The sequence below is a fragment of the Topomyia yanbarensis genome, chromosome 3, assembly GCF_030247195.1.
Source record: "Topomyia yanbarensis strain Yona2022 chromosome 3, ASM3024719v1, whole genome shotgun sequence".
Taxonomy (NCBI): Eukaryota; Metazoa; Arthropoda; class Insecta; order Diptera; family Culicidae; genus Topomyia; species Topomyia yanbarensis.
This window is the reverse complement of record NC_080672.1, coordinates 83,491,827-83,516,122: the sequence shown is the minus strand read 5'-3', so window position 1 is coordinate 83,516,122 and position 24,296 is coordinate 83,491,827. Positions and strand designations below refer to the sequence as shown.

Sequence of the window (24,296 nt, the reverse complement as noted above, 5' to 3'; positions counted from 1 at the left end):
TGTAGCTTAAAAAATTTAAGAGCAGCGTCAATTCTTCGCTCGTGAATGTTTGTCATGTAGCTTCGCGAAGCTCACAAAGGTTTCTTCATGCATGATTAAAACATAGTACCTATTTTTGCACTGGATTTTTTGCTGACAGACCGCGTTATGGGTAGTTTTGTGATACAATACTAGCAATTTATCTACTGAAGTTCCTTGCGGCCTATTTGTTAGCAGTGCATTGTTGCAAATTTTTGAAACCATTGATTATCAGCTAGTTTTAAAATGGTATATGGTTTTCCAAGTATTAATTATATTGTGCGAATATGAAAATGAAATAAAACTGTATAATGAAAATCCTATGCAAACCGCGAACCGCTCGAGAAGAGCTTCGCGAACGAAGCCATCCTCGTTGGGGAAGGAAAGAATTAAAACACAACTGATGTGCTTCTTCGTTGGTTGTTATAGCTTTGAATCGCATGTGTCCGTAACGACAGGTTGCTAGGTATCATTTTCGAAGCTAACAGAATGCATCACAACTGAAGAAAGCTTGCTTGCGAAGCGCGAACGATCGGATCACGATGCGATTTTTCCCATGCTTGCTTCAATATAACCAAAATTGTTTCTTGGGATTTGAAGCAAAAAGAATCACCATTGGTAAATAAACAAGCTTTGTTGCATTTAGACGAGTTAAAGTAGTTTGATTGCGTGTTACATGTGTTTTTCTATTCTACTTCATTAGTCTGTTTCTTTTATACAACTATTAGTTTGCTTTTCCATTACTCATGTATACCAAAATAGAATCGACCAATTTATACACTTCTAATCAAGGTCTTTGCGTCTTTTTTCTTTATTCGGCATGTTATGATTACTTTTATTAATATATCTACTATAGTCTATCTATACTCATATAGATGTAAACGTACAAACGCTCGTGGCTTTCGCGATAACACAAACCTGGTCACAAACGCGACCATGCAATTGCAATCATCTACACATACTTGCACCCGCGATTTCGCGAACACGAAAACACCCCGGCAGTTAATTAAACATAGCACCTATAAACATTAGCATTAACCCAACACTCGCACGATCATGAAACGGTCACGTCCGGAAGTCTAGCTTTGGTCCAAGCTGTCTAGACTAATGCCTTTAGTTGAACCAATCACACAAGTGACGCTCATATTCACAAAACAACACGTTCCATGGTGATATGACCTGGAACTCTAGTGATATGGGAAAACTGACTCTCTTCTACCATCTATACCTGTTTACGATTAATGTGCACAGATAGGAAACGATAACTGTTATACTCTGGGTAATCCGCATCGAACAGCTAGGTAGGCCATTTTTGCGATATCGAGAACATCTGGTTGGTGAAAGAGTACACACACTATCTCCTATCCCTTGCATCATCAATTTTGCTGGTGCATCCTTCTTCTGTTGCGTTCATTGCGATCGGTCACCAAAAAAATTTTGTGCTAGAACAAAGTAAATTTTGCTAAGAATAAAATAAAAACCGATTTAATCCACCTAGCAGTGAGATGAGACATTTCATACACATATCACTGTTGGATCATTCATTAGTTTGCAGAACACATGCGTAGTAGGCACCCAATTAGAGGTGGAATGAAAACATTTTCTAGTCCTGCACGAATAAAATCTCAAATAAACTGAATACATTATAGAAAATCAATAAAACGAACGAAATAAAAAATAAAGCAAAAATGAAATAAAAGGTGATCAAATTAATAAAATGAGTAGAATGATTACTGAAATCAAAATTATAAAATTCCCGAATCATATTAGATTAGCTCATTAAATGAAAATTTAGACTAGGTTTAAAAATAGTTATAAGATTAATAGAATAAATTGACTCAAACTAACAAATTGAATGAAATAAATAAAAGGAATGACTTAACATGAAATGAATAAAATTAAATATATGAACAAAATGAATCAAATGAAATAGAAGATTCAAATGATTAAACTGAATCAAATGAAATACATGAACTCAAATGCATCAAATGAATAAAAGGGATCAAATGAATAAATGAATGGAATGAACAAAATGAATAAAATGAACAAAATGAATAAAATAAAAAATAAATGAAATAAGGCCATCACAAATTTTTTTTTAAAATTATGTCACCCCCCCCTTTAAAATCGTTCAAAAATATGAGGGGGAAAATAATTTTTTTTAATCACCTAAATAGAAAAAAATGGTCACGTTTAATAAAACAACAATTAAATTTTCATAAAATCTTCCTTTTCGATATTGAACACTATCATGGCAGTTTTGGAAATTACACTCACTCATTTATATTATACATTGTTTGCCAGAAAGTAAGTTTTCCTCCTATCCTCATACAGATACAGAAATACAGATTGATATCTGGGGTAAATTGGTATTACACCAAAACTTACCACAATCTGACTTTCATTAAGACTCTAGGTCAGAGATTTTGATCCACTATACTTACACACGATTCCACATTTTCCACATTCGTTGGCTAAATGAAGTGCACTAGACAAACAAAATACAAGCGAAAACGCGTCAATTGTTTAAAAAAACAATTTTGAGTTTAAGCCAAACATGAACCACCATGTTTGAAAAACGCAAAAAAACAACCAAGTCCATTTCAACCGCCAGAAAATATGTCTAAGTCACAGGGAACAGACCTCCATGATCGAACAAAAATATTTAAAAAAACGTGTGTAAGCCTTTGAATTAATATACGATAAACACTAGCACCGCTACACCAACCTATCCCAACTATCCGTCAAATCCATTCCGGAACCGGTTCCAAATCCTGAATGGATTCAGTATGGAATTTTGCTCAAAGAAAACAACCGATTCTGACTCTATCGGTTGATGCATTTGAGCTGGAATTCCGGACTAACTTGACTGGGTAGAGTAATATCCGCTGTCAATTCTGTCGAACTCAGCCACAAAAAAAAACATGACGACAGTAGCGCACCTGGCTTGGATATCCCAACTACCTTCGAAACCGTTAGAGATTTTACACAAGTTGAATGCTGAAGATGGACGTCTGTTCTCTGTGTTTAAGTGTTAAAATTGCCTTTAAATCGCATTCGCAAATTGCATTTGTTCCTAGGGGCAATTAGCACAGGCGAGTTGAGTCAAACGTCAAACTGTTAAAATCGCCTGACCATGTTCGTCCGCATTTTTTTTTGACCGGGTTTCGTTACAAAATGTAAGGGTGGGTACATTTTTCTATTAGGATTTCTGACATTTTATTTACAACCATCGCAGTATTTCAGTATTTCGTATCGGTTGATTTATCTGTAGTCTACCTTTTGCAACTTGGTTTGTGTTTCGGTGCGGCATACAGGAAGTAAAGATATTTTTTGTCAGATTTTTTAACGTGTTTCTACATTGCGCGGACCCGATCACCATACCCAACCATGCAAGCCGAAAACATTGACATTTAAAAATTGATAAATGAATTCACCTATACGTCTTGAATGTATTTTCTTTCGTGATATTGTTGATTCTAGCGATGATGTTCTGGATCACATTTTAACTATCGTCATATTTTTCAGTTGGTTTATTCGTGTTTGAACATATGTAAGTAACGTTAAATAAGACATCCTAAAAGTATTTTTTTTCGAGTCATTTATCGGGTCCATGGGTCAATAGAGTGAGAAAAATATTGGCAAACTAAAAAATTACAAATGTGTCCACCTTCACAATTTTACATTGTGACCAACATCAGTGAACCATATATTCTGCCCAACCTTTTTTATATTGATTGACTATCGATTAAAAAAATCAGATTCGACAGCACGTGAAATTTCTAACGCTTAAAATTTTTAATGCGTCATTGTTTTTTATAGTAAAATTGATTGTATTAAATAACATTTCAGTGAGTCGTATCACCAAAATGGTAAGTGCATACTTACAACAATGTATAATATCTAATAGTACATGAATTTTCAGGATCAAAGCAATCCGGTGGCTGTCAAAATCGAACGTGGAGGAAAACTGGTCAAACAATCGATCGTCTCGGCACCGATGGGATGCAGAATCGTCGATCTAATCAAGGACATCATGAGCTGCTACCCATCTGAAAGTTACGAAGTATCCAAACTGTATATTGGCAGCAAATCTTTTGCATTGAACGATTTGTTTGAAGTTTCACTTGTTGCGTGTATATCAGATGCCGTTTCCACCATCGGATCGTGCTCTAAAATAGTATGCATACTCAGTGACGAGATTCAAGTTCCGTCCAACTCGAAGCAAAACGCATTTGAACAACTTATGAGCCAAGCATCTTTAGTTCAGCTTCCTCAAAAACGCCACGGAAATAGTGGACGTGATGGAATATATAATAGTCTGATCGATTATATGGCACAGCGCAAAATTGGGTTTCGAGTTTTTCAAAAAAGGGATAGGAAATGTTTATGTCGACGGTCGTTTCCATCTTATGGTATTTAGATGGACAGTGGGAAAAATTTGCAACAGCCCCTGGTGTGTCAAAGCTTCCTGAAATTTTGCATTTCAAACCAGAGGACCGGGAGACATTCCGTGTCACGTATTATGGCACTCATAAGAAAAAAAATATACCACAAATGAAAAATACTGAGCTAGTAGAGCACTTTGAAAGGCTAACCGAACTTGAATCGCAATCATTTCTTCGTATACAAGGATGGGAAATGGTGCTAAATGAAATAAGTTCCCTGAAAACTTCGATTGCAGGCTACATTCGCCATCTCAACAGAGCCGAATCGTTTCGTGAAGATTCCGTATCAGCAATCGCATGTCGAAATAACCGTTCTCTTCGAACTATCGAACAAAATTCCAAACGAGGAAGCCTTGTGAAAGTTCTCTATAAAGCCTTAGAGCAAGAGCTGTTATCCTGCCCGGTTTACACTGCTGTGAATGTTATTTTTGACGTAGGACTTACGTCTTTCTTTACTATACTGGGTGTCATTTCAAAATTTTCAAAACGGATGCGTTACGTACACTTTGAACTCTAATAACTTTTCTCCTACTCAAGGAATTACTAATTTTGTTTCATAAATCGAAAGGAAAACGTTCAACGCTTGCTATTGATAACTTGTTTGCTATGTAAAACTTGTTTAAAAAGTTCAAAAACTACTTTTAATGCGAATCAACATTAATGCTAAAACCTATAAATATGGGTGTCACAGTTTTTCTTAAAGCCAGACGTGTGTAAGCCACAGAGCAGAACACACGTACGTGTGCTGCTCAACGAGAAGCTGCATTTTGACCACCAACCAAATCATAGCTACTGCCTTATCGCTGCCAACCAAGAACAGTCGTCGCCCTGCGTGAAATTCATTGCTCTCAGAAGTGGACAGAGTTACTAATTCGCAAGCTGCTCTTCCAGTGCCTGGTCCGTGAGATTGCACAGAATTTCAAAACCTACTCTTCCGGAGCTCAGCCGTAATGGCCCTTTAAGAAGCCAGTGAGGCCTGCCTGGTTAGTTTGTTGGAAAATACCAATCTGTGCGCTATCCATGCCAAGCGAATAATCATCATGCCGAGCGGGAAACGGCGAAATAATATTCACAACAAACGGTCCTTATTAGGACCACAAAATCGTTCTCAGAAGAATTACAATTGAAATTTCCATTTCGTGCTTTGGAAAATAACTTCCCTCTTATCGGGTTAGTTATTTTCTATAATAATATCCGAAAAATGTGCGATAAAACCAATAAACTGACCAATTGGACGGAAGCAATAAAATACCTACAACAATTTGAGTCAGAAAAGTGATATTAACGGAAAAATGCTTCGATCGTTTCTAAGTGTTTGGCAGCTGAAGTTGCCGATTTGTTTTTCAACGTCAATTATTTGCGCTGTGCTGTACGGAACAGATTTTTGCGCGATTTGTTGGGAAATAATTAAAACAATTGTGTAGTAGATTCCGTAGATTTTACCGTAAATTTTGATAGAAATGATTTTGTAAAAGCATTAATTAGCCGTGCTTGGAATGGTGGTTTTTGCAAATCTTTCTAGAACATTAGTGAATGTGGAATGATGAAAATATTTTCATTTGTCGCACAAAGGGATGGACTACCATCTGCACTAAGAAGTTTATAAAAGAGATCGCATTCCGATATACAATGCTCATTCGATGTGAGCTGCGAAAGGGGAATGTTCGTGTATGTACGCAGCAGATGCGAATTTGGGCAAGGTTCGAATCGTTAGCAAGGATTCTCGTCTGGTATCACCAAACATAGTTATCTACAAACCGTTCTTTTTAGGATGAAAACATAATGGAGAAAGAATTGAATTAGAAAGTCTGGTATCACCAAAAATAGTTATCTGCAAACCGTTCTTATTAGGATGAAAATATAATGGAGAAAGAATTTATTTAGAAAGCTCCTTTTAATAACTTGGATTGAGTTACTGAGGATACATTATCAATGACACATATAAACCAATGTTTATCGAATTAATCTACAATGCAAATCTTTCTAGAACATTAGTGAATGTGGCAACCCTGCTACTAAGCGAATGCCACGCCAAAACGAATGATGAAAATATTTTCATTTGTCGCACAAAGGGATGGACTACCATCTGCACTAAGAAGTTTATAAAAGAGATCGCATTCCGATATGCAATGCTCATTCGATGTGAGCTGCGAAAGGGGAATGTTCGTGTATGTACGCAGCAGAAGCGAATTCGGGCAAGGTTCGAATCGTTAGCAAGGATTCTCGTCTGGTATCACCAAACATAGTTATCTACAAACCGTTCTTTTTAGGATGAAAACATAATGGAGAAAGAATTGAATTAGAAAGTTCCATTTAATAAGTTTGCGCCTGTCAATTCTTGTGTACATTTACCAGTGATTCATATAAGCAAATGTTTATCAAATTAATCTACAAACCCGAAAGTTTTTGCAAGTCCTAGAAAATCAGTGAATGTGGCAATCTCATTCGACATGAAATTTCCAGTAAACATTCATTCAAAAAGTGCATTGGCTCAAATTATCCATGAATGTCATATGATATGCCCAAGTTTAGTCCTACGTCAACACCGCGGTTACGTCCCGGACATTACCCACTCCTAGTTTTTTGCACCATCGGAGCGGCGAGCAAAATATAATTACATTTCTGGAATGAACTTCAGTTTTGCTGTTCAGTTGTATCGTTCATTTAAACCGAACGCTACATTCATCTGGAGGGTCTCAACAGAACGCGACGAAACGGCGCTAGCGTGTACAATTGCCGACATTGAAAAGCATATCGACGAGCGGGTCAAACTTGACAAGAATAGACGGCTACTGGAATTGTTCGGCGCAACGGCTAATTGGTCCTCTGAAACAGTGAGCGACGTTGTTTCATTCGCGACAGGTACACTTTTTCTTAGACTGTGAGTATGAATATCTATAAATTTTGGCATTTTCAGATGGTGAAGAGTATACAAAGGAAGATATAAGCGAAATCGAAACTGGGATACAGTTCCTACTGGAAGAGGGATATGACCTGTCTGAAGCTTTGACGATCGACGAGGAGGCACATGCATCGAAGAAAGACAAGTTTTCGAATTTTTGGAACGCTGTTGAGCAAATAATAGCAAACAACGATTTCGCGGTAGCTGAGGAAAGAAGGCGTGGATCAACCTGCTGGATTTCGCCATTATGTGTTTCTTTGCGCGACTTGATGGATAACAGTGAGAAGAAAATGGATGAAATGTTTGCTGGTTCGAACAAAAACTTTATTCCATCATATGAATACTTCCGGCTACAATTCACGCCAAGAAATTCCACTTCACAAGTGGCAAAACGTTACTACGGACGCTTCGACATCAAATTTGGAATTCAGAAAAGAACGCTTCATAAGTTTCATCTGGATCACTACTATGGTGCTAAACAATTTCAATATTTGAAGAAGATGGCTGGTAAATTTATAAAATTTAGTCTACGTAAAAAAAACCTTTTTTTTACATTTCATAGGTCTTTTTAGCGAAAATGCTTTAATGTATTTCCTAGACGACAAGTCTTCCATTCCTGTTGGGTACGCTGGTGCTCCGGTGAGTGCTACTCGAAGACAACGTGCGGTGCTTATGGCTGGTCTGGACGAGAGAGGGTTGAATGCAATGGACCACGATAACGTGCCCCAACATATTATTCCATCAGTTTCGATTAAGCTCACCCCTCCAAAAGTTTTATCAAATGAGTGGTATGCAGGGAAGCCAACAATCATCTTAAAAGATGCTATTTTCGAAACTTCTACTGCTTTTCGGCATGCAGCCGAACTCGTTAAGTATGCTGATGAAGAAGATCGAAAAAATCCCATTGTGTTTATAGGCACAGATGGCGGTCCGGATCACAACGTGACATCTATTCAAGTGATTCTAAGTTACATTGCGCTATTTATGGAACATGATTTGGACTACTTATGTGCTGTACGTACGCCTCCAAATTTCTCAATCATTAATCCAGCAGAACGATTCATGAGCACCGCGAATATAGCTTTAATCGGTGTTTCACTTGCGCGAAATCATTTGGGTTCCTACGAGCAAAAAGTGCGTTCGTTGCTGTCGAAAAAGCAATGGAGAAATGCACAGGATAAGCACCCTGAGGTCGACTATCGGAAGTTAGCCCGCGATGGATTGAAGGATTCGTTAGATGTTCTTACCCATCGATTAGAAAGTCTGACGTACAAAGGAGAGAAAGTTTTTGTTGGAGAACCAGCAAACGATCACGAAATTACATGCTTAAAACAACAAATCTCTCGTATTTGGCCGGAAATCGATCTAAGCAGCAAAGTTAGCAAAAGTCAAGTTTTGAACATCGGGTACTTCCGCGAGTTTTTTGACAAGCATATTCGTTGCACAACGTACTCGTTTCAAGTCAAAAAGTGCACTGACGATTCCTGCAGATTTCATAAATCTATACGACTATCGAATGACATTTTTAATTCCTTGATGTGGCTCCCTACTCCGCAACCGGATGGGGAAAAATACAAAGATTTTGCGGATGTACATGGAACAGAACCGAATGATGACCATGTACCAAGCAAACAAAACTCCAAATCTTCAAGCACTACCGAGCAACCAAAGCCACCGTTTCCATTGTCATACACAAGGGCTCGAAAAATTGTTATATGCACAGATTGTGAGTTTCCACGGCTGCTGTATACAAAATACGCAATAGATAAAACGGTTGCAGCAGAGATAGATAAATATATAGACGAAAAACTTTATATTTGTGGAGCACCTTTGGAACCATTTCAGAATGTTTTCCAAAACACCAAGCTTAAATGCTATGATCCTGTTTCTCTGCACTATTATCAAGCCGGGTCTTCTTTAACTGATTTTCATGCTTTATGCGCAAAGTGTCTTAATACGCAAGACCTTTCGACGGAACGAAAAATAATGCTTTGCAGGAATTGTTCCGCTCAGACAAACACCACAGCCGCGCCATCTGCAATCGCTCTGAAAAAACGTCCACGAGGACGACCAAAGAAGAATGTGGTATCTTAAATTAGTTTTTTTTAAACTAAATTAAAATAAATTTTTATTGCTGTTTTATAAAAAAAATATTTATTTTTATTTTGCCCCCCCCCCTTAAAAAAAAAAAAAAATTGGAGTCGGACATAATTTTTTAAAAATATTTGTAATGGCCTAAATAAAGAAAACAAACGAATCAAATAAACAAAACGAACTGAATTGACAAAATGAATAAAAAGTAGAAAATCAGCAGAATAAAATGCATTGATTAAAATGGAAAATTAAACGATGTTAAAGGTTATAAATTAATTAAAAAAAATGAGTCAAATACATTATTTGGATGAAATAAATTAAACTGAAAAAATAGTCAGATTATTAAAATGAAGAAACTGAACAAAATGTATGAACTGGAAAAAATGAATAGAATGCATGGAATGAAAACAGTGAATAAGTTAAATGAATGATATGAGTAAATGCACGACAAGAATAAACTGATCAGAGTGGATCCAAAGAATGAAACGAACAAAATAGATAAAATGAACGCAGATTGTATCAGAAAGTTATGAAATGTTTTTGAAAATCCCATCTTCTGAAAAAAGGCTAAATTATATACAATGGACTTTCTAGGGCTTCCATCCTTTTTTTTGTTTTAGTCTTTTCGTTTTCATGCTTCTTTACTTGACGGCGTCGTTTTAAGATTATCTGGTATTTCTACTTTATTGATGGACCTTAATTAGTTCAATTAGTTAATCAGAGATCTGAAACGTTCAATTTGCTTTGGAATTCAAAGTTTAATTTTTGGTCACATATTCCCGAGAAAAAACAAATTTGCGCAGAATAGAAGTTGCTGGTCCAGTATTTTAACGCGCAATTTAATATAGTAAAGTGGGAAAAGGTCACATGTGCTTTCAAGCCCCTTGTACACAGAGCGACAGAGGGAGAATGCGATTCGCTAATGAGACAGGTAGATATTTCAAAGTTTTCATTTGCATAAATTGAATAATGTGAAGTGCTTAGGCTATGGCGATAGCATAAAAGGCGTGCATTCAGTTGATTATAATGCAGTCTCTTTCCAGTCATCTTTATAGCTTGAATATTGTTTCGTTCAGAATTCGCGTTCAGGAAATATGGATAAATGAGTCCTATTCAAACCAATACTGTGAAAAGAAATGGTTTAAACTATCAGGTAGGCAAAAATGTAGTCAGATCAACTATCTGTCCAATGCATAAACTCTGACTGTAATCCTCGCTAATTTACTTGTACAATATGGAAAACTCGAACGAAACGTTTGCTGAATTATCTAATGCCTCTCTACTAATTGTGGCTGCCATTGAAACATCAATTGAAGTATACTCAGTATAGAGCAGATATGGACGACGATAAGTTAGAAGACATATTGTTCTTGCAACCCCCATCTAGAGTGGGGACTTTGGGTGAATTTTTTCCCGGATCTAATTCGTGAATATTTTTGGGTTTTGATCAGTTATTTTCCATGAAAGTTCATACCAAAACAACGAATGTGCATTTTTAATATCATCACAAAAAAATGTTCTTAATTTTTACATGACATATTTGAGCATATGTTTCATTCAAAATTCAATAGAGATACGAAGAGTTTTAATAACGCACGTGGAATGTCTCTTCTCAAAATGTTCATCGTTAAACATCCATATTGCCCAGTTAAGCGAAATATTTTTCTGAGTTAGCCATAGTGTACATACAAACTTTAAATAGATTTGAATTAAATTTGAGCTGATGTCGTTTTCGATTTTAGGTCACCTGTCTACCTATAGTGCAACGCGTCGAAGGGATATCTCTTTCATCTTAAAGGTGTAAACATTTGAAAATAGTTATAGTTTTCCCATAATGCAAATATTTTGGAAATTTTCTCAGGACTGCAAATATTTTATTTGCCATGTAGGATGTATTATTAAACTTGTTCTTCTACACTAAAATGCAAAAAAACTAATTATAGGGTAACAGCAGACAAAAATAGTTTTGTTTCTCAAACCTTCACAATTACAACGCCCACATGAAATTAGCTTGGATAGTAATAAATATATCAGACTAGCAGAAGATCTTATCACACAACTTTGAAATGGATTGAGAAATAGCAAGCTGGATGTGAGTCGTGACAGTTGCCACTAACACGAAGGGAGGGAGAGCGAGTGATAGAGGCGGGAACGCTTGAGGAATGGCAAATGATAGTTAATGCCGTGATATTACTTTTAAAAGGCATATTATGCGATATATTGATACCTTACATCCTTATTATAATTAAAGTAAGTGGTAATTTTTGCGTCATAGCCAGTATAACCTAAATCCTGCAAAAGAGCTAAATTTTCGCTAGAGTTTTGGGATTCAAAAATACAGTGGCTTTCGGTGATACCACGATTAATTATATGAGAAATCTTTTATCTCACTACTAGGTGAATTATTGACGATCTGTTGATTCATATACCATCCAACATTTACCTCACGATTGAACGCAACGCCTAATCCAAGGAATAAATACATGATTTCTAGAAAAAAAATTCACACATTATTTTGTCTTTGAAGTGAACTTACATACCGTTAAGTCGCCGTGCGTGCTCCATTCACCGTGCAGTTTCAAAATCACGAAATTTATGGAACTAGTTCCCTAAAAATCACAAATCCTATCGTTTTATCGTTTTATTGAAACATTCTAAATGAAGTTGAATATAAATTTTAAATACACGGTTGATGGATCCCTTCATGTACAGTTAATGGTGCATAGAACGGTGACTGGTGACTATGACATGTTCCAAACAAATGTCCTCAACTCCTAATTCTCGTTTTGTTGCTAATAGTTTTATATTATTTCTAAATTGTGACGTGTTATGAAAATATTTTCACGGTGACTATGAGGGCGATTATCATTTTGATAAGAAAATAGAGCTTGAAGTCACGACAAATCTGCTTAAACGCACGGTGACTGGTGACTTGACGGTATTGATTTTTGAGAAATAGTTATTTTTTTAGAGGTGATTCATAAAATGTTTTCAAAGTCAAATTTCTTGAATCACGTAGATGTGTTTTCAAACATCGATATTCAAAATCGGTTTAGTTTTGCCCCTAAAACAACAGTAAAGCAATACTCTGTATGAAACAGTCTCCTTTTGAATTAGTAAAAATCGGTAAGCGAGGAATAAATATACAAAATGTTTAATATCTCCGCCGCACCTGAACAAATTTTGAGAATCTATAGCGTGTTAGAAAGGTATTTTTACAAGCTTTCTATTAAGGTGCAGTCTGCGGGATAACATTGCTTGGTTCGAAATTTATTTGCCAAAAACCTGCCGTGCTTTGACAAAACCACCCATATCTCAGAAAGTAAACAACATATCGAAAAACAAAACTAATAGTGTCAAATGGTCACGTTGGGCCTTTCATTTGAAACTAGTTTCATCAAGATCGGTTCAGCCATTGCTGAGATAATTACATGACATTCTGTACATACATGCACAAATACATACAGACATTGTCTCAATTTGTCGAGCTGAGTCGATTGGAATACGAGACTCGGCCCTCCGGGCTTCGGAAAAAGTTTTCAAAGTTTGAGCGAATCCTATACATTTCTTTTGTAAGAAATGTAAAACAGTGTTAGCCATGAAAATAACTGTATTACTTACCTGCGGACTTACCTCAAGCCGTTGGTTGTCACCAGATATTTTTTTTTATTTCCATTATAGAGGTTTTAATCTTAAGGTCATTCGCCTCTTCGGGTTAGAAAAATCTTTTAGGAAAAATTTCTAACCCTATGTGCGGGGTCGGGACTCGAACCCAGGTGCGCTGCGTACAAGGCAATCGATTTACCAATACGCTACGCCCACCCCTTGTCACCGGATATCAATTAAACTGTTTAGTGGAACGGAGGTTCCGCGGGTCAGGATAAAGGACGATTTCGGTGGAACGCTTTTTGGTGATGTCACAACGGTACCATACACCAAAAATTAAGCATCAGATTCACGGTCCGCGCGCGATCATTCAATAATACACGTTACATGATTATAAAATCGAAATTATACACGCGAGGTCACATACACGTGACAAACACGTTAACTTCCGCACTTGCACGATCATGAATCGGTCACTTCCGGAAGTTTCTATTCTTGGTATCAGTAGACTAAGTCCATGCCTTCAATTGGATCAATTAAAAAAAAAGAAAGCTCTCATATCCACTGGACAATACGTTCAATGGCGACATGACCGGTAACTCTAGTGATATGGGGTAACTCACTCCCTGTCAGAATGTGAATTGTACAGTACATCGAAAACTAAACACCAGGAACAAGGTCCGCGTGACCATCCAAGAACGCACGCGATTATATGAATGGCCGCATGTCTACAAAATTCAGTTTTGTACACGTAAAGTCACAGGCACACGAGCACACGTGACAAACACGTTAACATACGAACGCTTAAGCCATTCGCGATGAACAACGCACACCTACGGCCAAGATCGCGCAAATTTGATAACACCCTGGTAATAAGGTTAACGTTTTACTGCCCATAAACGCATAAGAGTCCCATGTGGATTTTTGTCGAAAATGAGTTATCTGTTGGATTGTATTATGTATCACCACTGAATCACACTGCACAAATAATATTACCGGGTTTGTTCAGAAAATATGAAAAAAATACCAAAACATGGTTGTCCCATCCATTTGGCTCAATGGATGGGACAATCTTGAACAGCATTTTTCTCGGCTTGCTGTTTTTCAACATGGGACTCTTATGCTGTTATGGGCAGTTTAGCACTTACGAAGTTTCAAACGCTGTCTCAAACGCGAACCTACAAACGTCCGTGTTCGCGCGACATTAATCGGTCACATCCGAAAATCATTACCCTTTGTCCTGGTAACTTAGGCCCATACATTCAGTTGGACCAATAAAAAAATAAAGCTCATATCTACTAGGCAATACCTTCCATGGCGACATGGCCGGGAGCTCTAGTGATATGGAAGAGCTAATTTTTTTAGCATCTGAGCCGTACATCAAAAATTAAGTATTAGATTCACGGTCCGCACTCGATCATCCAAGAACACACGCGAATATGCGAAAGAGACACGGCTATAAAAAAGAATTTATATACGCGAAGTTACATACACGTTAGCACACGCGATTGAACACGTTAACATACAAATGCTTGAGCCTTTGCGATGCTACACGCGATCACGAAGTCTCTACGCCCGCACATATCTGAACCGTACAATAAATATCACATTCAGAATCACGGCACGCTGCAATTGGTCTTAAGCAGTGTTTTAGTGGGCGACATTGCCTGTCTCGTCTGCAATTGTGGTGTGTGATTCTGACGGGGAGCCCTTTCGAGAAACTAGCTCTGCAACTCAACTAGGGACAACTCTCGAAAAAAAATTGTGTCTCATTGGAAGATCTAAGGATATAGCATATGGGGTATTCGATTGTTTGACACCGGTGTAGTGGAGTGCACTAAAACTGCACCGTTTCTGCACTTTCTAGCAGAAGTGCGGAAAACTGGGTATATTCCATTGACACTTCTGCTAGAAAGTGCAAAACCAGTACACTCCACTACACCGGTGTCAATCAATCGAAAACCCCGATAGTGCATCTTCCATTTGCCTGCTAAGCCAAACCAAATGTTTCGATTTGGAATGAGCTCCTTTTCTTGCGGGACATCACGCTTGACTAGGAGTTCGCTCAGGAACATAAATTGTGTCTCAATTTTTTGGAGCTAGCGTCAATCCGGCGCTAGCTTAATCCTGTCACTAAGTTTGTCGGATTCTGATGAGACGAAATGGAAACGCAAATTGCATAACTAATTTAGTCGCTAAGTCTGAGTAAACCGGACAAATGAGTATTAGCTACAGTTCGTCACTTTGGTAAAAAAAATGGCAAATGACCATAATGCTAAACGACTTGTATACCCAACTATATCAAATTTATTTATGTCAAATAAAACACCATCTTCGAGATGCTCTGCTAGTGATAATCCCCAGTATGTCCCATATTATCCTCAATTTTACATTCTAGCTAATCTGTGTACTGCCGTTATACGCAGAATTGTCCCATGTGTGTAGGGAATCCCGTAGAACATGAGACAAATATGCGTATAACGGCAGTGTATCAGATTCGATTTTGTTTGAAGTGAAGGTCATTTGGCGTAACGGTTATTTGGTATAATTTTAAGAAGTGGCAGTGGCGTAGCCAGAAATTTGGTTTGGAGGGGGTTTTGACGAAAATCTTAGATTTTTCGAAAATGTTTGCGGGACTATTGATAACATTTAATCTCTAGGCCGCGATCGACTGGGTACTAGCGTGTTCTGCAGTAATAGCGAAATGGGATGGTGTGAGTGGGCATGGGCGCTATAACCCTACCGTAGGCAGAACTAGATACCTGTCGCAGGTGCCAGTTATGTTGGGTGACGGACTACGAGACAGGTTAGGTCAAGTTCACCGAGTGGCCCAAAAACACCACTTTACTAACAATCAAGCAGAAAAGGGTGAGCTGAAAACTCGTAACTTCGAAACCGCAGCATTGGAAGAGCTTTGATATACAGAGCAAAAGGTGTGGAAATGCGGGAATCGAGCAACGGCACAAAAGCTGGGCAAAATGCGCCAATGCGTGATCAAATGGAAGGCGATCAGCGAAAGGATGTGTGCAGTGTGGATCAAAGGCCATTTCTTCGACTAGAGCATTATCAATGTGCACTGACCTCACGAATCCGAGAAAGATGCATTTTATGCGCAGCTGGAGCATGTCTATGCTAGCTGCCTATGGCGAAATGTTAAGCTCGTCATCGGTGACATAAACATCCTGATAGGCCGGGGTATTGTATAAACCGGTTATCCACATAATAGTCTGTACACCTTATAAATAATGTGCTGAAATTCTCACGATTGATAAGTATATTATGACGAACACCTAAATAGCGAAGCAGTCGACGACAAGAGTATTGCAAGAATCAGATTGGAGACGCGCGCAGTCGACGACAGATTCCGGATCTACCTAAGATTCATGAAAAAATAGGACGGTTGAACCGCTGGTAATGATCAACTGTCATGTGAGCTACTCAAACACAGAGTAGAGGAATTGGCTAGAGCACTCCACTGGGTGCTTTTGAAGATCTGTAAGGAGGAGATTTTACCGAAGTATAGGATGTAGGGAGTAGTATGTCCCATCTATAAAATTTTTTCAGGAAATCAATTTTCAAATCTTGCATGGTGCGGGTAAAAGCATGCTTTCACCACTTTGCTTTTCGCATTTCAACGGGTTTTTTTTATTTGAAGTCGTTTGCACTGAAAGATGCTAATTTTCGTAGTGAGCTTAAAAATACGAAAAAGTTAAATTTGACCAAAGTGGCGTTGAAGTCACTTTTGCATACTAGGATAGTAAACGTCATGTACAAGGTGTTCTCCCAAATTCTTTGTTGCCGCCTATAACCGTTAGTAAGGGAATTCTTAGTGCAACATGGCCTATAATGCACAAATACGGGTTGCATTCATATCTTCAACCAAGCTATCTGCAATAACATTCTTGAAAACTTTGCTGAAGACACTAAGTCTCGAACTAAATATGATTGGAATTAGTAATGCATCCAACTGGAAAAATTAATCAACAAAATTATGCTGCTAAATACTAAACCTCCAAAAGCTGATGGTTTCCAAATTATGGAATCTTGGCGCCATTCAATTCGATACCCAAATGGACACCATAAATAGCGAACAACGCGAAAAAATTCAATTTTTTGATTACCAATCTTAGCTAGTGGCACGTTATATAAGTGATAACCCAAAAAAATCAAATGCACATAAAAACCGATTCTGACCTGTTAGAGACAAGCGTCAAACGCCATTTTTCATCAGTTTCTATGTAGGCGTTTTCATTAAGCTATTTTGCTTGATATTTACATGATTTATCAACTTCAGGATCCCCACTAAAATATTAGTCACAAGATCCCATTCTCACAATTTACAAAAAGTTCCCATAACGTTTAAAGCATTATGTTTTCAATGTAATGAACAGATAATAAACTTCCAAAATTATTATATGAATATTTAATAAACTAGTCAACATCAAACGTTATTTCTTCAATTCAAATATTTTGGTTTGGAGGGGGTTTTAACCCCCAAAACCCCCCCATGACTACGCCACTGAGAAGTGGTGATACTGGAGGCAATTTGCCATTTTTTATCTACAGGGAAACGGACACTATTTTGGACTGTGCGCGATATGGTGTCGATCGGATTTTCAGTGGCTTTGCGCCTCTTCCGATCTGTCTCGGTTATGCGGTAAATTCGCATTACACTGGCTTCGCCCCAATTGCAAGAGCAATGTAACAGCCGATGATTCAATATATGCAAATCGATTCAATAAATCATCGTTTGAAAAACTTAGCGATATCCAAAAATGATAAAGTTAACTATCGTTTGGATCGAACGGTTTAAAATTTGAAAGAACAGTTCATGATCTAAAGAAGGATAAGGATAAGGTTAATTATTGAAAAAAATGTATGGAAAAGTAAAGTTCTCTGGCGCTCATAATAATGAAAACAAATGCAAAACTGACATCTGGTGGATGCAGTTTTAGTGCGCTGCATCAATAAAACCTGTAAAATCTACGCTATACTACAACGTAAGTTATAGACAAACAATCCATAATTGCAAAAATGAAGAAACACAACAATTTCAAAACAAACTTAAAAGAACTGCTCATACTTGAGCTTGTGCGACCACCCCTGGCTGCTACTCCGTTATCGATCGGGACTAGCTGAAGTTGCACAGGGAATTATATTATATAAGTATATAATTATGCTTGGGAATCTTTCAATGTGCAACTCCTGGTAATCCTAAAGTATTGATCAATACCGGCGCCGACCAGGCCCGAACGTAGATCTCGAAAGGAAAGGGAAGGAATGGTTAGTCCGATACTTGCTTTTGTTAGAGGCCGTATATACTACTGAGCACTCCACAAGTATCACGGGAGGAGGATATTTTTGTTAGTAAGAGTATAGGAAAGTTGGGGATCTACTTCTTCTTTGCCGACGCCAGAGAGGTGATTCCACTACCTGGACTAGATATCAATCCACCAATTTCATGGACCGGGGACCAACGGCTGTACTTCCTTTCCGAAGGAAGACGTGACCACAGATTTTTCACCTCAGAAAAATCTCAACAACCTCGGCTGGAATTGAACCCAGGCCAACTGGAAGTTATGGCGATCACACGCTTACTACTCAACCACCGGTGCCGTCATTAAAAGAACTGCTCATACTTACAAGAAGGCAAACTCAGTTATAAAATGTATTTACTTGAAATATAATCAATATTAGGTAATGGAAAACTACATATGATTATTATTGCCTTATAAGCTACAAATTCGTCTGTTATGTCAAATGACCTTCAGTTAGATTACTTAGTAAAATTAGGCCAAATGACCGTTTTACATAAGTTAAAAATAATTGTTCCAAACATCAGTTATGCCCAAGAACCTGCAGAATGATATCTCCTCAAAATCATGACAAATGTCTGTTATGCTAAATCCATTATACCTAATGACTTTATGCCAAATGGCTCGCTCCCCTGCAGGCTGAAAATAACAACCAGAGTTAACTTACTCCAACATGTCACTGAAAATCATATTCGATACATTCTATTTTTTCTGAAATTAATGTTAATTTTCTTTTGCTCCTTTTAGGAAAACGCTTCACACCACCGGGTAGTGCAACTGATGGGCGAAGCCGGTCTTCGCGGCCAGGTCACAATGATCCTGCGGCGACGGAAACTCAACAAACCACCTCCACCGCCACCAAACCCGCGCTATCCGTACAACGTGCTGGTAGCTCGCAGCGAAAATGAAGGTTTCGGCTTTGTGATAATTTCCTCCTCGGGCCAGTACCACGGTTCGTCGATCGGTGATCTCATTCCTGGCAGCCCGGCCGAACGGTGCGGCGAGCTAAAGATCGGCGACCGCATAGTGGCCGTTAACTCGATCGATATATCCGCTATGAACCACGGGGATGTGGTTAATCTGATCAAGGAATCCGGACTGCAGGTACAACTTACGATCGGTAGTCCCCGACCGGATGGCAGCGGACCGGCGGCCCTGATTCAGACGGCTGCCGTGCCAGCATCAAATGCGTCCAATGCCAGTGGAAACGAAATGTATGTTAGTAGCAGCAGCGGCAGCAATGGGCCGCTAATGAATCGATACCCGACAATTATGTCCTGATTGAGAACGAAAGTGCTCCTGCGGCGACAATCGGTGTCGATCGAGGAGGTGGAAGATGAATGAACGAGCATGCTTGTTGATTTATTTTTTCCGACAGAACCAAAGCATTTTTTTTATCTACTAGTAAGTTCACGTAAGTACATACAACTATCTATATTGCAGGTTAAGGTAGAAGCGGTAATTAGGACAAGTAAAACTATATGGGTCGACGCGTGCGTGAACAGGCAAATAAGGGGTATGAAATCGCGAGGAAGCAGATGCTCAATAGTAACGTAAGTGAATAGGATTACGTTAGTTGACTGACGACCTCTGAAAGTGCGCATGTGTTATTTTTTGATGCTCTGTTTTTCTTTAATTTTTACAAATCGTGACAAAACAATGCAGCTCAGGTAAATAATAAATGGCAAAGAACATTATGGCATAAATACTTATTAGCTTTGCAAAATTTAGGTTAAATATGTCCAGAAAAAATAAGTTTGATCTTTAGCTGGGGATCAGGATGAAAATACAACCGAGTTGCAAAATTATACGTACTACTGCAAGTAGATAAATAGTATAAAAGCAGATCATTTGTTACGAATGCAGTTATGTGCATCGGTTGAATGTTGCAGGTTATAAATTACGTGAACATTTTTGACTTTCTGATAAAACACAGGCATAGAAAACGCTCAATTTTCATTCATTTATCATTGGCATATTTTTTTGCTGGTGGTATATAACCCTTGTGAATTGGTAGTGGCACATTAATTTTAATTTGAAAAATAAATGATCTTTTAATTTACTAAAACATCAGAAATGATCGATGTAATTCACAAAAATGTGGCTCGTAATTTTTAACGAATTGCGTGAACCGTGAGCATCCTTAAATATATCAACATTTTAAAAGCAATTAAGTAGTGCACAATCTATTTTTCATAGTTTGCGCAATGCTTAGAATGTAGCTGTCATGCATTCTTCAATGCATTAAAACTAGTACTTTTACAATGACATATTTAATAGTAGTGTATCCCAACTACGCTGGATCGTGCAACATTAAAGTTGGTAGATTATGCCTGGTCACGCCACAAACAAGCGGAACGTTTTACACCTGATTTCAGGTACCCTAAAGATATTCGTTATGCTTCATACTAGTTTTATTCATACATAGTTACTTGTTGTTGTTTTTTCCGGGTCACACCAATTCCAATAAAACGATACTAAATTAGACATCCTCTGGGCATTGACCCCATTGACATCATCTTCAAGTTCAACGCTATTTATCATTTGTTGTTTCTATTAACGGGGCTTTTATTTCAAACATTTTTTGCCGATAGAGTTATAGTTTCCTACCATGCTCTATTCAAACTCACACAATGCCATTTAGGTAACAAGAACATAGTGAAACGTTGGGACGATAGGCAAATCACAACCTCATCACACGGTTGAATGCTTTCCCAATACATTTGTTTTTCTACATAAACGCCGCAGCGGGGGCGTGAGAAAACTGTGCATAATCCTGTTATAAATAGAAGCACATATCACAATCGCGAAAAAAAAATAAAACTAACAATAGTACGTACTGCCACCACTACCAAGCGAACGAGTGGCACCTCCACATTGTTGGAACGACCGCAAATTATATGCATCAATGACGAAGAGAACCCCCCAGTAGTTGATTGTGGCTTAGAAAGCCGCGTTATGAAATGAAACAAACTAAGCAAACAAAACGCAGCAAATGCGAACATGCCTTCTAACCACACACTAGGCATGACTGCTGTAGGGAAAAGCGCCTTAAATGAAACCACCCGCAACATGAAATACAATCGCTCTCAGAGGTAGTATTTTTTTTTGCGAATATCATGTAGCATTTATCGAAAGGAAGAAAACATATTTATCGGACTGAAGCAAGGCAATTTCTACCAACAAAACTCAATTAAATTTTACAAATAATACCACATATCATCCTGTAAAAAATAACAAATGACCTGTTTGATAGATAGTGAACTGAGCACACCTTTGATAGAGTCTTCCACCCGGTGATAAATAAATAATCCTATCCGTGGTCCGACTGGTGACACAAAACCACATACATACGCACGTACAAGTGATCGATCACTGTGAATAATCTTGCCTTACCTTATATTAAAACATACAAACGATAGGAAACCATATTTGAAGTGAATGCCTGTTTTTAATCGTGTGGTTGGATTGTAACGAATAGTGAAAATATTTAAAGTTTTTTAAAATCGTTTTCAAATGTTAGGGAAACTAAATCTCACCCATGTAACAATAATACCTGTCTGTTCATAAAACAATAAGCTCGTTTAGGTTTGCCAGTAATGTTGAGCTAATCAAAATTTGTTAAGCATAACGAAGTATTAATTAGTTGGTAGTATTTGCTAAAGAAAATAGGAAAAAAAAGCTCACCCGACAGAAAGAAACGTTTTTCAGTAAGTGCCTCCAGTTAGTTGATAGAGTGCAGAGCCTTATAGAACCTCCGTGTGTTGCCCTTTTTTACGGAGAATGATGTTGCAAAAGCCCATGTATTAGCAGAATCTAACATATATTGTACTTAACTGAAATACTTATACTATACTTAAAACGTCTAGCTTAAAAAGATAAGAAAATTAAATCTCAATCTGTTTAAAAAAAATGGAAAATGATCACAAATTGTAGTGTAATTAGTAGCCCTGCGTATATTCTAGTTATTTTGTTGATCTATATTACAGTGTAGAGAATACGCAAAACTCGAACCACATATTTAGTAGCTGTACTGTACTCTGTACTAGTGTAGTGTTTAGAATAAAGTCTGTACACGAAGCAATACAATAAATCAAAACAGAAAATTAATCATAAAGGTCGACAATTGTTTACTCAATATACTAAATAGAGAAAGCACGAATCTGAATTCGACAACTTACCTTTTTTTTAAACAAAATCTTATAAAATAATGGTGAATGGATTGCTGAAATATGATCAGCATGAATGTGGGATGGTCGAAAACAGCAAGAATTTTGATAGGAGTTATCGGAAGACCCCGATGTGATGGAAACTTCTAACGCCTGGAAACTGAACACGTGGAACTGCAAATTGCTTGGCTTCCGAGCAAGCGATAGGACCATGTTTGAGAAGCTACAATCTCGGAGATTCGATATCGTAGCGCTGCATTCTGCTGATATCTGAGCAGCGGAACAACAATTAACGAGTCTTACACGTAACTTCATACTATGATCTGTCTTTAAGCTTTACTAGTCTTCCGATCTGAGTTTGTTTGTGTACTTGGTGATCAACTCGCGGTTCATGTCTACGCTTTGAGCTGTTGGACATCATTCTCGGTAGAGCCGCAACAGCAGTCGACGCTCTCTTGCATGTATAGTCGACGTGGTTGCCGAAGGTCAGCTTGTCGTCTATAATGACTCCGAGAGACTTCAGACTCGCTGTGAGGTGATCACGACTTCTCCCACATGGATAAGTGCATGTTGTGCCGACTTGCGGTTGTTGACGATAACTACCTCCGTCTTATGCTGAGCGAGCTCCAGGCCTCTCGAATCCATTCCTCCACCGTGTTGATCGCGTGTTCTGCAGTTAGTTCTACCTCAGGGATTGACTCCCCGTAGACCTTCAAGGTTACGTCGTCGGCAAAGCCGACGATCTTGACCCCAGGAGGGAACTCCAGTCTCATAACCCTGTCATACATGAGGTTCCATAGCACCGGGCCTAGGATCGAGCCCTGCGGGACTCCGGCGGTGATCGGAACCCTTTTCTGACCGGCATCGGTCTCGTATAGCAGTACGCGGTTCTGGAAGTAGCTTTCCAGGATCCGGTACAGACCCACCGGTAGGCTAAGCCGGTGTAACGAGAGCGTGATGGCATCCCAGCTTACGCTGTTGAATGCGTTCTTGAAGTCAAGTGTCACTGACGCACAGTATCGAATGCCTCGCCTTTTTCGTTGGATCGCTATCTCGGCAGTCTTTATCACTGAGTTGAGAGCATCCACTGTGGACTTACCCTTCCGAAAGCCAAACTGGTTACTTGACAGGCCGTTCGTACCTTCTACGTACGGGGTTAGCCTGTTGAGGATGATACTCTCAAGCAGTTTGCCAGTCGTGTCGATCAGACAGATTGGTCTGTACGCCGATGGGTCGCGTGGCGGCTTCCCGGGCTTCGGCAACAACACCAATTTCTGCCTTTTCCATCTATCGGGAAAACGGCCCTCGTCAAGGCATCTCTGCATAGCTAGCCTGAACATGTTCGGGTTCGCTATGATCGATGCCTTGAGAGCGCTGTTTGGAACTTTGTTCATTGCTAAGGATTTAGCCACTGCTAGTAGTTCTTCATTCGTCACCGGAGCCACCATTTCGGCCGTGCCCGCACTGTCTCGTAGTGCAGGTGACCAGGGGCTTGTGGCTCGAGACGGGAAGAGTACTTCGATAATCGTCGCCAACCGGTCCGGAGACCGTTCTGGGGGTGAAGAGCCAGCCCCCTTTGGTCTTGGACATCACGATTCTGTAGGCGTCACCCCACGGATTCGCGTTGGCACTGTCGCACAGGTTGTCAAAACACGCACTCTTGCTGCTTTTAATGGCCTTGTTAAGGGTCAATTTCGCAGCTCGAAACACTTCACGGCGGTTCTCTCTTGCATCCTCGGTGTGG

General features: G+C 38.7%; 2 protein-coding genes across 2 annotated transcripts in view; both read left to right on the top strand.

The window, feature by feature from the left end:
* LOC131693647 (membrane-associated guanylate kinase, WW and PDZ domain-containing protein 1) overlaps nt 1-22,495 on the top strand; it is a 59,938-nt gene extending 37,443 nt beyond the window's left edge. Inside the window, exon 4 of the mRNA XM_058981650.1 lies at nt 19,131-22,495. Within this exon, the coding sequence (XP_058837633.1) occupies nt 19,131-19,664 (534 nt within the window). The 3' untranslated portion in view covers nt 19,665-22,495. The remainder of the gene's footprint in view (nt 1-19,130) is intronic.
* Nucleotides 7,455-9,499, top strand: LOC131693648 (uncharacterized). Its single transcript, XM_058981651.1, has 2 exons — nt 7,455-7,875; nt 7,931-9,499. Exons 1-2 carry the CDS (start codon nt 7,638-7,640, stop codon nt 9,460-9,462), a joined length of 1,770 nt encoding a protein of 589 aa, XP_058837634.1. The 5' UTR covers nt 7,455-7,637; the 3' UTR covers nt 9,463-9,499.
* Nucleotides 22,496-24,296: the final 1,801 nt, after the last annotated feature.